This window comes from Metarhizium brunneum, chromosome 6, assembly GCF_013426205.1.
Source record: "Metarhizium brunneum chromosome 6, complete sequence".
NCBI lineage: Eukaryota > Fungi > Ascomycota > Sordariomycetes > Hypocreales > Clavicipitaceae > Metarhizium > Metarhizium brunneum.
The window spans coordinates 1,790,435-1,804,918 of NC_089427.1; the positions used below are offsets into that span (position 1 = coordinate 1,790,435).

General features: G+C 44.6%; 4 protein-coding genes and 1 non-coding gene across 5 annotated transcripts; 3 read left to right on the forward strand and 2 right to left on the reverse strand.

Moving 5' to 3' along the window:
* Positions 1-2,299: 2,299 nt before the first annotated feature.
* G6M90_00g098950 (uncharacterized protein) lies at positions 2,300-2,576 on the forward strand (the record flags this gene model as incomplete). The annotated part of the gene is made up of 2 exons (XM_066131553.1): positions 2,300-2,309; positions 2,359-2,576. The coding sequence occupies 2 exons, from the start codon at positions 2,300-2,302 to the stop codon at positions 2,574-2,576; spliced, it is 228 nt and encodes a 75-aa protein (XP_065987743.1).
* Positions 2,577-7,177: 4,601 nt separating this feature from the next.
* On the reverse strand, positions 7,178-7,636 carry G6M90_00g098960 (uncharacterized protein; the record flags this gene model as incomplete). The annotated part of the gene is made up of 1 exon (XM_014690966.1): positions 7,178-7,636. One exon carries the CDS (start codon positions 7,634-7,636, stop codon positions 7,178-7,180), a length of 459 nt encoding a protein of 152 aa, XP_014546452.1.
* Positions 7,637-8,661: 1,025 nt separating this feature from the next.
* G6M90_rRNA00000025 lies at positions 8,662-8,777 on the forward strand. Its single transcript, XR_010715696.1, has one exon. It is a non-coding gene; the product is annotated as a 5S ribosomal RNA (ribosomal RNA).
* A 1,062-nt stretch (positions 8,778-9,839) lies between these two features.
* G6M90_00g098970 (uncharacterized protein) lies at positions 9,840-10,486 on the reverse strand (the record flags this gene model as incomplete). The annotated part of the gene is made up of 2 exons (XM_014690965.2): positions 9,840-10,420; positions 10,474-10,486. 2 exons carry the CDS (start codon positions 10,484-10,486, stop codon positions 9,840-9,842), a joined length of 594 nt encoding a protein of 197 aa, XP_014546451.2.
* A 1,511-nt stretch (positions 10,487-11,997) lies between these two features.
* Positions 11,998-13,991, forward strand: amdS_4 (Acetamidase; the record flags this gene model as incomplete). Its single annotated transcript, XM_014690964.1, has 7 exons — positions 11,998-12,255; positions 12,319-12,459; positions 12,515-12,785; positions 12,838-13,145; positions 13,214-13,363; positions 13,429-13,813; positions 13,876-13,991. 7 exons carry the CDS (start codon positions 11,998-12,000, stop codon positions 13,989-13,991), a joined length of 1,629 nt encoding a protein of 542 aa, XP_014546450.1.
* Positions 13,992-14,484: the final 493 nt, after the last annotated feature.

Consider the following 14,484-nt stretch of genomic DNA (forward strand, 5'->3'; position numbering starts at 1 on the left):
CCGGTTTCAAAAAACAAAATCGTGTTTTCCAAATTCATTATTCAAAAGGCCAGAACAATAGAATCCCTACCTTTGATACCACAATCACATAGACTTGCACCCCTTCCAGATTTCCCAAACAGCCCGATGACAAAATCCGAGTTCGTCTATTGGGAGCTGTACGCATAAGCGCTGTAGCCTACATAACTAACCTGATAGGGTCAGGGACTCCACAACCCACACCCCTTAGTGTATTCTACACATAAAAAAATAAAAATATATTATTTTCTACCACGCGCCTGTTAACCTTTAATTTCAACCTTTAATTTTAACCTTCAATTTAGGCCTTTAATTTTGACCTCCAATTTTGACCTTCAAATTTAACCTTTAAATTCAACCTTCAATTTTGACCTTCAAATTCAACCTTCAATTTGGGTCTTCAATTTTAACCTTCGAATTCAACCTTCAAATTCAACCTTCAATTTGGGTCTTTCATTTTGACCTTCAATTTGACCTTCAATTTGGGCCTTCAATTTCAACCTTCAATTTGACCTTCAATTTGGGCCTTCAATTTCAACCTTCAATTTGACCTTCAATTTGACCTTTAATTTTGACTTTCAAATTCAACCTTCAATTTAGGCCTTCCATTTTAACCTGTCATTTATACGTAAATATCACGATTTCCACTCAATTACACGAAACTTACATATAAGGGTGTGGCAGCCTAGATATGTGTGTATTAAAAGCGGGGCCGATATGGGCTACAGCGCTCATGCATACAGCTCCCAATAGATGGACTCATACGAGGCATCCCGGAGAACTGTCTCATGTAAAGCAGGGCTGAGTTAGTCTCAGACACGCTATTCCGCCCCACGGACCATGCGAGATTCAAAAGTGCGTTACTCCATGTGTTACACGGAAAAGGCCCAACAGATCGCGAAGCCCAACAAAGGGGCTTCACCGATAAAGGAACCTGTTGGTTACACAGCTAGAACACGTGCCCGGGCAAGAGCTCTAGGCCCGGGCGTTCCTTTCATGTATATAAGCCGTTACCTTTCCCTTCCTTCCTCTTACCAACTTAGGACCTTTGACACCCTACGAGATTATTATTGAATTGAGCCCTTTTGCTCCAAGCCTTCACATTGAACCCTTGTCACACCATGGCCAATATGAGCCGATTTCTTTTTAACTTCTTTTCACTCACGGGGCCTATACCTACGTAATAATATAAAAGTACAAAAAAGAATAAATTATTATATATTAAGCTATAATAATTATATAATAAAATTACAAAAACTATAAAAACCTTAAATATAAGCTATTTTATATATATATATAATATAAAATAAGCTTTTTTTACTTTTAAGGCTTAAAAAAACTAAAAACCTTTAATATTACTTGAGATTATTTCTAGATTAAAGCCTTTACCTTTAAACCCTTGTATTATAAGCCTTTATTAAACAAATATACTAGTATATACTTTATACGGGCGTTTTGGAGCTTCGACTTTAGTTAGACGTGCCATGGGCGAGTGGCTGCCCCCGATGTAACGGCTAAGGTTCCCAAGGGATAAACTAGTTGTAGTTTATGTTGGCAGAGCCACTAGGGCAGTCAATCTGAGCAGTTGGGTGTTACGTTGGTAATAGGTTGTAGACCGTAACCAGGTGATCAGAGTCAAAGAGTTGTAAGCGAAGCTTATTTAATGTAATGATCGGTGTTGAAAGCTAAGGAGCTAGAGTCTATCTATGAAGCGAATTTGGGGGTCCTTATATACTACGGCGTTTACCTGTTGTTCACTGAAGTCCTGGTGAACTATGGTTATATGCGTGTTACTGGTTTGTCTGGAGTTCACTAAATAGTTAGTGAACTCTCCCCTATTGGCGGCCCGTTCCGACTATTAATCCGTTACCTGCTGTGCTTGCGCTGTCCCGTGGCTTATGCAGCTGGCCTAACCTGCGACCTACGCTGTAGCTTGTGACTGGGTTGTAATACGATGTCCCCTCTCCTATGGTCTTGCCCTTAAGATCTAAGCCTTGTTTCATAAATAGTCCTGTTCGCCCTTTCTTCCGTTGGTCGTAAGTGTTCTGCTTCCTCGCAATGTCCTTCCTTCACCATGTCTAACCGTGTGGATAAACCTAAGAGATCCCGTTCTACCACTAATCGCGTTGCGACCGCCGCCTTCATTCGTGAACAGGGTTTTGAGGTATCGCCCTGTAGTTGTTGTTTTGAAAAGAAGAGTTCTTGTTGGGTTGTTGAGAGTATTGGTTGTTGTGCTCTTTGTTATTCTCTGGGTCGTTCTTGTGATAGTTCTCGCACTCCTATGGCGAACTGTACGTGCGGGGTCTTCCTGCTGTAGTGTGTATTGCTGACGTGTTCTAGTAAACCGTATTACCGAGGAACTTCGTCGGCTCGAGAAGGAGGAGGAATTGATGGAGGAACTGTTAATTGAGAGGCGTCGTAAGGCTCAGCTGGAAATAGATGAGGCCTTAAATCGTTTGATGCGTCTTCGGCGCATGCGTTGTTATTTGCGTGAGAAGGGTCTGGAAATGGCTCGTCGTGACTTCGCTTCTTTGGAGGAGATGGAGGATGCGGATTGAAAGAAGGAGGAGGAGGAGGCTCGGAAGCGTGAATTGGAGCAGGTTCAACGGCAAGAGTCTGAGGCTGTTTGAGATGCTTAAGACTGGGGTGCCTTTGATGTTTTGGACTGGGGCGCTTTGCTTAGCGCTGAGTCGTAAGCTGCTGGTGATACTGCCGTAGCAGGTGCTGGTAATTCTTTAGGTGTTCCGTAGGTTCCCATGTGTTTTTCTTGTCTTTATAGTTTTTCCATTTAATGAGATATTGGCGTGTTTTGTTTTTTGTTCTTATGTCTAGGATCTGTTCTACTTTGTATTTTGTTTTGTTTATGACTTTGATGTCTTTTTCTGCTAGTGCGTTACTTGGTGCCTTTTTAAGGAGTGAAATGTGTACTATAGGATGATTTCTCATAGTCTTTGGTAACGAAAGTTTATAGTTGTTTGTTGATATTCGTTTTTTGATGGCGAATGGTCTTAATTTTTTGTAATCTAATTTGTTGCTTGGTCGCGTTGTTTTGATGTTTTGTTGGAGTAGGTAGACCATGTCTCCCTCCCTAAAGATTGGTCCCTTTAATCTTTTCTGATTATGGTATTGTGCTATTCTTTTTCGTACGAATTCTAGTTCGTGTCGTATTTCTTCGTGCAATTTTTTTAGTTCATCTGCTTGCAGCATCGCTTGTTCTGCTTGCGGTCCTTCACGCTGTATTTGAAATACTTTGGGATTAAATCCGTAATTGGCGTAGGCTGGTGTTTGCTTTGTTGATTCTGATATTGAGCTATTGTAAGCTAATTGCGCTGTAGGTAACTATTTAACCTAATTGTCTTGTTGATGGTTGATGTAGTATTGCAGATACTGTTTAAGCGTCTGGTTTAATCTTTCTGTTTGTCCATCTGTCTGTGGATGATATGTAGTGCTTAACTTGTGATTTGTTCCAAGTTATGCTATAAGTGCTTGCTAAAACTTAGAAGTAAATGTACTTCCTCTGTCCGATATGATTTCTTCTGGTAGTCCATGGTTGCTTGCTATTGTTCGTAAGAATATATATGCAAGTTCTTTTGCATTGCTTGCTTTTTTGTACGGTAGAAAGTATCTATATTTTGTGAGTCTATCCGTGACCACGAATATGCTGTTATATTCCACATTGGTTATCGGTTTTTTCGACATTGGTAGCTTTGTAATATGATCGAAAGCTATTGATTCCCATGGTCGTGTTGGTACTGGTAATGGTTGTAATTCTTTGTATGGCTTATGTTGTGAAGCCTTACTTTTTCCGTATTGTATGTATTTGTTGATAACCTTTTTGACCACTTTTTTGATTCCTGAGAAATCGTATTGTCGTCGTATCTTATCCAGTGTTTTGCGGATTTCTTGATGTTTGTAAACTGGGTGTTTATGCATTTCTTTGATGCATTCTTCTTGTAAGTCTGGTGGTATCCAGATTTTTTCTCTATATATTGGTACTCCTCCTGGGTAGCATGTGCATCCTATCGGTACGTCTCTAATGTGTTGGATATTGTTTGTTGCCTATTGGTGTATTTTGCCGTATACTGGGTCTTCTTTTTGTACTTTTAATATAGTATTCAGTTGTCTCTGCTGGAAATTGCTATTTTTATTGATCTTAAGGAGTTGTCCTGTTGCTGTAGGTACTCCTGTATTGTAGTTGCTTTTTTGACTTAGAGCGTTTGCTTGTCCGTTCTTGGATCCTTTTTGATGGATGATTTCGTAGTTGAATTCTGAAAGATATTTGGCCTATCGAATTTGTTGTCTATTTAATTGTTGCGTCGTCGTAAAATGAGAGATGTTCTTATGATCGGTATACACCTTAACTTTGTGTTTGCTTCCCATGAGATAGTGTCTAAATTCCTTGAAAGTATTGATGATTGCTAGGAATTCTTTGTTGTAGATGGGGTAGTTGAGTTCTGCTTTATGAAGTTTTTTTAAGTAGAATGTAATAGGGTGTAGTTTTCTGTTATTGTCTCTTTGTCTAACTTGTGCTCCTAGAGCAAAGTCTGATGAGTTGGTTTCTAATTCTGTTTCCTTTTCTGGGTTGAAGGTTCTTAAAACAGGTTTGGATGTGATGAGTTCTTTGATCTTGTTAAAGGCATATTGCGCCTTATCGTTCTAGTCCTACTGCTTATCCTTTTTGGTGAGTTTATCTAAGGGTGCTGCGATTTCGCCGTAGCTCTTGATGAATTTCCTGTAATAGTTTGTAAAGCCTTTAAAGCTTTGTATGTCCTTGATATTCTTCGGTGTTGGCTAGTTCCTTACTGCTTTAATCTTTGTTTTTTCTATTTATATCTTGTTTGGTTGTATTATGTGTCCTAGGAAGTTTACTTCCTGTGTATGGAACTTATATTTTGCTGGTTTAAGTAATAGTTTAGCGTTTTGTAGTGTTCTTAGTACCGTGTGTACGTGTTCCTTGTGGTCTTCTAGGGTTTTCGAGAAGATTAGTATATTATTGAGATATATTACCACGAAGTTATCTAAATATTCTTGTAGTACGCTGTTAATTATTCTCTGGAATGTTGCTGGTGTATTGGTGAGCCCTATTGGCATTACTAAATATTCGAATAGTCCGAACTTCGTTCTGAAGGCTGTTATCCATTTGTGACCCTTCTTTATTTGAATTAAGTTGTATGCTCCTTTTAGGTCTACCGCGGTGAACTAATTTATACCGTGTAATTGGTCCCGTAGTTCCGATATTAGTGGTAACGGTGTTTTGTCTTTTATGGTAATTGCGTTTAATTGCCGATAATCTACTACTAACCGTAATTTTCTGTTTTTTTTTGGAATAAATATAACTGGGTATCTAGCTTCTGATGTTGATGCTTTGATATAGCCTTTTGCTAGTATCTTGTTGATGTATTCTTGTAACGTTTCGAGTTTTTTTGCGTTTAAGTTGTAGATCTTGTGGAATGTTGTTGACTTTCTATTTGCTAATTCGATTTTATGATCCTATTGACTGTGTTTGGGTAATCTGGTTTTTAATTCTTCTGTGAATAATTTTTCGTATTTCCGGTATTTCTTAGGGATATTCTTGAGTTTTTCTTCTTTTGTTATTGGGCTTTTGTTGTCTTTATTGTTCTTGTTTCTCTTTTCTCCTTTGAGTTTCTTGTTTGTGTTCGCGAGGTCTTTCCTTAAGGTGGCAATAACCTTTCGGATCTTGGCTTTTGTCTTCTTGTTGCTTATTGTTGTTCGTATCCCGGTTTGTAGCGCCGTTGAGGTTGTTACGGTGGATCTAATTGTTTTGACTGCTTTTTTGCCGCTTGTTTGTTGTCGTTGGTTCTTGGATAACTTGCTTGAAGGTTTTTTTTCTTTAGAACTCTGTTTATGAGCTAAGTTATAACGAAATTTCGTTCTTTCTTCTGAATTCTGCTGATTCTGTTGGCCTGAAGTCTCGTTCCACTTTAGTTGGCTTGTCCTCTAGTTGATTAGTGGGTTACTCTCCTATAACCATGGGTACCCTAATACTAGGTCGTGTTCCGATACGTCTATAATATTGAGTTGAATCACTTCTGAATGACCTTGAATCTGTACTTCGAGATGATTAGTCTCTTGGTTAATGATTCCGTTATTATAGGCAAAAAGTTTTCCTTTGATATTAGTTAACTTGTATGGTGCCTTTTTGTGTTTTTACGGTAGTTGGTAACGATTTATAACTCTGGGTGAGATATAATTGCCTATTGCGCTACTGTCCACAAGTATGCGAACGCGATGTCCTATGACTTCGGCGTCTAATACCATCTTATCGCTTTGTCCGCTTTTGGTTGCGTTGAGGGTTATTAGCGTCTTTCTCTTTATGCCAGCTTGTAGCCCTTTTATAGATGGCGTGCCTTGTTTTTTGAGTTTTTCGGAATAGATTCTTTTGCGATTTGTCGTTTTATTTCTTGGTACTATTTTGTAGGTCTAGTTCTATTTTGTGGGTGCTTAAAGTAAAACCCATTGTTAAATATTTGATATAGGCGATTGTAAATTTGGTTTTTTATTTCTCCGTGTTTTTTGTATCTTGGGTTGTTGTAGTTTACCGTATATTTCTTGTTGCATCTGGGGTTGAACTTCCGTTCGTTGTACCACTTATCCAGATTTTGTTTATTGTGGTATGTTGATTCTGTGGTTCCCCTGGGGTCTTTTTGTTCGAGTATGTCTAATGCTTGTTGTGTCCGTTTGTATGCTGCTGGTGTTCCACATTGCTACTTGTGCTATTCTCTGGCCTTATCTACCATATGTTCTGAGCAATTTGGTAGTGGGCATTCTATTCTTTCCTGGGTTTCTTGCATTTATTGGCGAAATGTCCTGGTTTTCCGCAGTTGTAGCATTTCTTTTCCTTTTTGTCGTCTTTCTTGGTAGCGTCAAGCTCCATTCGTCCAGGGTTAAGAGTGTGACTATAGGTAATAGGTTCGTCACGCTTTCTGCGTTGATTGGCTTGGTAACTCTTTCCTTTGGTAGGGTTCTAGGTTCCTTTACCCTGTTTCTTCTGTATGCGTCGCTGATACTGTTTGTCATCGATTTGTACCGCTATAGCGATGTAATCCGATAAGTTGTCTGGTCTGTTTTCTCTGTAGAGTTTATCTTTGACTTCTTCCTTAAGTCCTTTATAGAAAGCTGATATAAGAGGTTCGTCCTCCTAGTTAAGCTGAGATGCGAGTTGTCGGAAGCGAGCGGCATAATCGGATGCCGATCCCTTCTGCTTGAGCCCGTCGATGTAGTACTTAGCAGCTCTAGCTTCATCAACTGTTCCAAAGGCTTTCTTGATGGCTTTTTCGAACTTATCGTAACTTTCGAAAATGGTGTTGGTTTCTTCTTTGCGGTCGTCTTTTTCTTTATTAAGGTAGTCCCTCATAATGGGTTCAAACCATGCGAGTGCCACTCCCGTCATACATCCTCCTGCGTGCAGTACCTTGACAGAGGATTCTTCCATTTTGTTCGGGAATTGTCGGTGGTAAGCCCTGAGTTGAGTGAGGAATCCTTGAAGCGCACCCGGGGATTCGTTGTATGGTCCTGGTGCCCTGGGTCTAAGGATTTCTCCTAAGTCCTTTTTAATTGTGGCAGCAGTTGTGGCTTGTTCCTGCTGTTCTTCTTCCATTTGTTGGACCCGTTCCCGAAGGCGTATGATCTTAGCAAGTATCTTGTGAGCAGAGATGGTTGTTGGTCCTTCTTGGGTTTCATTTGATCCAGATGCGGTGGTAGTCTCGCGTGGTGCTATATTGACAGTTATCAGGTATTGCTCAGAGTGACGCGGTAGTAGTCTGAATAAGAGCTTTTAACGTGTAACGGCTAAGGTTCCCAAGGGATAAACTAGTCGTAGTTTATGTTGGCAGAGCCACTAGGGCAGTCAATCTGAGCAGTTGGGTGTTACGTTGGTAATAGGTCGTAGACCGTAACCAGGTGATCAGAGTTAAAGAGTTGTAAGCGAAGCTTATTTAATGTAATGATCGGTGTTGAAAGCTAAGGAGCTAGAGTCTATTTATGAAGCGAATTTAGGGGTCCCTATATACTACGGCGTTCACCTGTTGTTCACTGAAGTCCTGGTGAACTATGGTTATATGCGTGCTATTGGTTCGTCTGGAGTTCACTGAATAGTCAGTGAACTCTCCCTTATTGGCGGCCCGTTCCGACCATTAATCCGTCACCCGCTGTGCCTGCGCCGTCCCGTGGCTCATGCAGCCGGCCCAACCTGCGACCTACGCTGCAGCTTGTGACTGGGTCGTAACACCCGATGTCATTTTCGCAGCTTGAGACTATTACGCCGTCTTTTGCTATTTGCGGCGTGCTAATCTACTTGGTCTTATAAACCCCGGAATATTAGAAAAATACTGGTTTCAGGCACCCCGGCCGTGTATGTGCTGGCACTGGCCTCGGGACTTGTTGGCGCCGTGGCCTGTCCAGTCTTGGCTGTTGATTATAAGGCCAACTGGACAAAGTGCATGCTTGTGTTTGGAGCAGGTGGTGGATAGTACTAGTCCTTGTTGTCCTTTTTTGCCAACGGTGATGCAGGCCACATCTTACCGAGGCGTAAAATGTACTGATGACGCTGATGGCTTTGAAGATGGCACGGAGCAATATACAAATGAGTGGTTATATACCAAATTAACACCCAAACAGTCACATACGACCACAGCCGCCAGTAGCACTCACGATCCCGTCCGATCTCGTACGATAACCTGGCGAGCGCTGGATTAGTAGTTGGGTCGGTGACGACCAGCGAATACCCAGTGTTGTATGTTTTTTGTCTTATAATTTTTTTGCCTTTTTGATGCTGTCAATAACTACAACGTACGCTAGTACTATTTATTACCTTTTGCAAGATGGTGAATATTCTTAAACCATGTCCATAGAGCTCAAGGTTGGCTGCACATGTGGCGTGCATGAACTGGGGTCAATGCCGACGGATAAAATACGAGGTTCGCGGCCTCAATTGTGCACAATTTTCACACAAATCTACAAAGTCTCTACGGCCTGATCCGAGCTTCAGCCAGTAGCCTCGATCTACCGCCCCGTCTCATCAATGGCTTGCCGCTCAATAGCATGCTTGTTGAAATGGCACGCGTGGCATGACTCTCTCGACTTGAGAGGTAAGTTATAACCAGCAGCCAAGATCAAAATGGGTGCATGTACCTATTCATCTCTCGAGTCTCGACACTGTCGAGCCAGTCCAACACGCCGCCCCGGCACACTATTCTTGAACACCCGCCAGAGCATCGCCATGCACGTAACAGACATCTTCCCTAGACGTATAAAATGTCCTCGATCTGAGCATTGAAGGGGTTGGCAAGCGTGCATCAACTACGCTTGGTAGACACCTGAGACGGCACGAGAAGGTAGGCGGGCAAGACGGGACCGGCGTCTCCTTGTCTCTCCAGCGATCACGAAGCGAGCATGAATCAGTACAAGTTGTCTCGATGGAATGGGCTTGATAAGAGCAAACAAACATGTTACTATCTAAATAATTTAAATCACGACAAACTGACTTTTTTTTGGTCCGAGGGGCAGCCAGTCCGGAGAGGAACAGGCTTGATAGAAAAAGAAGAAAAAGACAGACGGGGCAAAACAAACAATAACAAGATTCCATAACGATCCGCCTTCGGCCTATCACGCGTGGTAGTCGGTTGAGCCATTCCGCGCATCTGGGAGCAGGTGCCTCTTCGGCTTCCCGTAACTCACTCACTCAGGTGCCGTGATAATAATCATCCTTTCCGAAGAAGAGCAGCAGTTAAGCTGGCGTCCCGATTCTTTTCGCATGCATTTCAGCAAATATTCTGGCCATGCGAAATGCGCAACCGCTAGACTCAGCGCCTAAGGTCTCTTCCTCTCCTGGTATTGCCCCATGTGATGTTGGGATTCGCTTCGAATTCGATTCGAGATGGGTCTCTTGCTTGGAGAATGGGCGGGGGCACCGTCTTCTCTCTGCATTCCCGGATAAACTCGTCGACGTACTCGTCCAATGTCATTCCCTTTGTCGGCTCAGGGGGAGTGTACCGCTCAACCTGCTGGGCCTTGACTAGACTGACGCGCAACCTCTCGCCCTGGGTACTTTCCATGTGATAGTTCTCTCCCTGGAAGGTTTTCTCGTCAATGACTTGAGCCTCGTATAGCTCCTTCCAGGCCTTCTGCGCGTCTTGTTCGTTTGCGAAGAAGGCAGAGACAAGCTCCCGGCTGGGAATCAGGTAAATCACTTGTAGCCATTGTTCCGCCTCTGATTCCATGAACAAATGGCGAAAAGCTGTGATCTGGATGTGGTTCACGACGTCCTCGGGGGTGGCTCTTGTGCCGGCAAGTTTGACATATGTGCCAATGCAGTCGTAGAAGTACATGCTGTCGTGCAGACCCCTGAGTTTGTCCTGCATTGCAGACTTTGATGCCAACGTGTCTATTGCAAGACTGTTAGTACAAAACTTTTCATCGGAAGAATATGCCACCTACATTCTTGACACATTGCGTGAGGATTTGGACCGACAACAAACTAGGGATTCTGAGATAAGAGGGGTTTGTTTTGTCGTCTTATGCTGGCTTCGTACACAAGTCTGGCGGCAATAGGACTTTGGGCGGGCTTTTGAAAGGGGCGAAACGGTATGGTCTCTAACTTTCGATGAGATGAAGCTCTGTCTTTCTCATATACAAGCTGGGGATGAAAGACGCTATATATACTTTGCTGATCCTCACTATACATGAACAACATACCCAGGACTTCTAATACACAACGGTTGAACAAGAGGATCTGGCGCAAATACATATCCAAAGCACATGACGGACTGACCCTGTGCAGTATGCACTGACACAGAGCACCCTTACCTACTCGAATTTGGAGTCACGGGAACAGGAATCCGATACGGAATATCTGGAAGCTGTCAAGGCATGAACCAGTTCGACGTTGGGCACTCGACGCCGGGACATTGAAGCAGCCTTGAATCTTAGTTGAGCTACGATTGCATTGAACACGCGCAACGAGATTCAACACTCACAGGTAGACATCAAATCGTTTGTGCCCTTGGGTTGTGCCGAACCTCAAAGCCGTCTTTGTGTGCGGGGGAGGAGGGCGAGCCATATCCCCAGCTCTTTGTATGTTCTCAACCCGCAAACAGACTCTGTTCTTGCCTTGTCCCTCTTGTGAAGTTCTGAGTAGTCTTGCATAGTCACTACCCGGGAGACCTTTTGGCCTCCAGTTAGAATGTTATGAATCCTGGTCCATGCGGACAAATGCATTCCCGTCTCGGCCCGGTTTGGCTTCACCGAAGAGAGCATCGATCACGGCTCTAAGCCTGCCTCAACTGAGATCAAAGAAGACGACCATGTTCCAACATTGAAAACAAAGCCATGGAGTCTGAACTGTAAGCTGTGAAATGCTCATGTCAAGGAATAAAAAAGAGCAAGGATACAGCAACCACTTACAACAATACGCAAACCAGCAATCAGACAAAGGCACCAAGACGGAAACAGGAACAGATCAGCGCCAAACCCATGGCCCCTCTGCAATAGTATTCTCATTTGGGTCATTGATAAGCGCAACATGGCACGCTCCACGTTGACGCTTATTAGCGCCCTCCGGCTTCCATGTTTCCACGCCCTCAATGTTGCGGGGTTATCAACTCATCACCAATAGATGCGCCTCTTGTGGTTCGAGCCCCCCCCAGCAGAGCCAAGCTCACGGGCTGTAATAAGTCGGACGCCAAGCTGCTAGAACTAGCCCCTTCACAAGCAGCATATCGCCGCCAATGAAATCAGCGCCATCGCAGCGTCTCGGACAGGCGGATGGGCAGACCATGTCGATGATGATGGATTCGATGAGTTGCGATAGTTACCAGACTAATGTTACGGAATCGTTAGCGCAAAGAATGAAAATCACCACCACTACAAGAAGCGCCCCTTCCCCTACTCTCGTGATCGTGTACAGCAACATCACTCTCACACCACCATCTCTCCCCAATCAACTTGTAGACTCAAGCCAACATGACCTGGCAAGACCTCGCCGCCAACAAGAAGGCCCATGTATCGGATGCTATTCCCCCGGAATGGCGGCTGAAGACAACCCCCTCGACCGACTCGGTCATGTCTGTCCCCAAAGAAAGCGGCATCCTCACTGACCAAGAGCTGGCCATCACCGAGGCGTCCGGTGCAGACCTTGTGAAGGACTTGGCATCTGGGAAATTGTCCTCTGTGGCCGTCACAACTGCCTTTTGCAAACGGGCTGCCTTGGCCCATCAGCTAGTAAGTAAGAGTTGCAGTGGCCATTCCTTTCTTCATTGGTTCCAATGTCCTTACCATTGTTAGGTCAACTGTCTGCACGACTTCCTCCCTGCATTCGCGCTGGCCAGAGCGAGGTACTGTGATGAATATCTCGACAAACACAAGAAACCCATAGGTCCACTGCACGGGCTGCCCATCTCTTTGAAAGACCAGGCCCGGATCAAAGTAGGTAGCTTCGAAGTCTGCCCTTGAGACGGGCTCAACTTACAAAAAATGCTAGGGATTTGAAACAACCATGGGATATGCCGGATGGATCGGCAAAATCGACCAACGCAACTCTGTTCTCGTAGACCTACTCGACAAGGCTGGAGCCGTCTTCTATGTCAAGACGAGTGTGCCACAGAGCTTGATGGTCTGTGAAACAATAAACAACGTCTTTGGCCGCACTCTGAATCCAAGGAATAAGAACTGGTCGTCTGGAGGGAGCTCCGGTGGCGAGGGCGCCATCATTGGTTTCCGCGGCAGCGTCATCGGTGTTGGCACCGACATTGGTAAGCTTGACTTGTGATTATTTCCCCCCAAAACTCTCTGACTCTGTATTAGGAGGTTCCATCAGGACTCCAGCGGCCTTTAACTTCCTATATGGCCTTCGCCCCAGCCACGGGCGGCTGCCATATGCCAGGATGGCGAACAGCATGGAGGGCCAAGAGACGATTCATAGCGTATGCGGGCCTCTTGCGCACTCCGTTGGGGATTTGCGGCTATTCACGACGGCTGTTCTTGAGCAGCAGCCGTGGAACTTTGACTCCAAGGTTGTCCCTATGCCGTGGCGACAGGGTGAAGCAGATGCTGTCAAGGCGAAGGTTTCGGCCGGGGGCCTGACGTTGGGATATTATTCCTGCGACGGAAATGTGTGTCTTGGCTGAGATTCAGCAACATATCACTGGTACTGCCGTCGAGACTAACTCGGCGTCACTAGGTGCTTCCACACCCTCCTGTTCTCCGGGCCGTCCAAACAGTCGTGGACAAGCTCAAAGGCGCAGGCCACGCCGTCCTCCCTTGGGAGCCATACAAGCATCCCTATGCGGTAGACCTGGCCAACCGTGTCTACGCATCAGATGGTGGCGCCGTAAGACAGTCGATCCAGTTCCCATCCATCTATCCAAGCCATCAATACGTTAACTGCTTACCTAGGACATCCATTCCGCACTTAAACTCTCAGGCGAGCCGGCGATCCCCAATATCAACGATCTCGTCAACCCCAGCTTGGAGAAGCTAGACATCAACGAAGTCTGGCAGTGCCAGTTAGACAAGTGGAACTACCAAATGGAATATCTCGCCGCGATTCGCAATTTTGAAGCCAAGACAGGACGGGAGCTAGATGCCATCATTGCGCCCGTCACAGCCACTGCAGCAATTCTTCATAATCAATTCAAATATTACGGTTACGCCACAGTAATCAATGTACTCGATTTCACGAGTGTGGTGGTTCCGGTCACATTTGCTGACAAGAACATCGATGTCAAAGCGGCTGGCTTTACTCCCTTGACCGATTTGGATGCAACTGTTCAAGAAGGATGTAAGTTGCTTTTGCTTTTTGGATCTGAAGTGAAGTATCATCGTTCTGACTATTTTCTCAAGATGATCCAGAAGCCTACCATGGCGCGCCGGCCGCTGTGCAGATCATTGGGCGACGTTTTACCGAGGAGAGAGTCATGGCTATTGCGGAGGAGATTGGCCGACTGCTGCATTCATGAATGTGTCGAAATTGGATTGATCGACGATGCCTCGTAGTTTAGCAACGCAGAGGCATGAAAGCCAGTCATCATCGTATGAGTTATTCAAAATAGTAGTGTCAACATACTTGGTAATTGTATCATTTATACCGAAGGTCAGCATATGCCTGGCTACGTTGTGCGCCAACAACCCTAGTTGTAGATCACTCAGGGGCCGCAGTGGCTTTAAAGGATGCTGAAGTCAGCAGTGGCTTTAAAAGATGCTGAAGTCAGATCTTGTGCATAAGATGGCGGGGCTGATATCAGCGCCGTTGAAAGGCGTATGCAGCACCAGAGCCGAAAATGGACACGGAATATTGGGAACTCAATTTCTCTCTGAGGCTTAACCCAGTATACCTGTGACCTAGGGCTGCTAGTGTCGGCTGCCCCTGACAATCTGAAAAAAGTTGGTGTCGAACTACTAGGTAGTCAAGAGGAGCCCTTGCCCACGAAGTGTGCCGGCCGTACATACTAG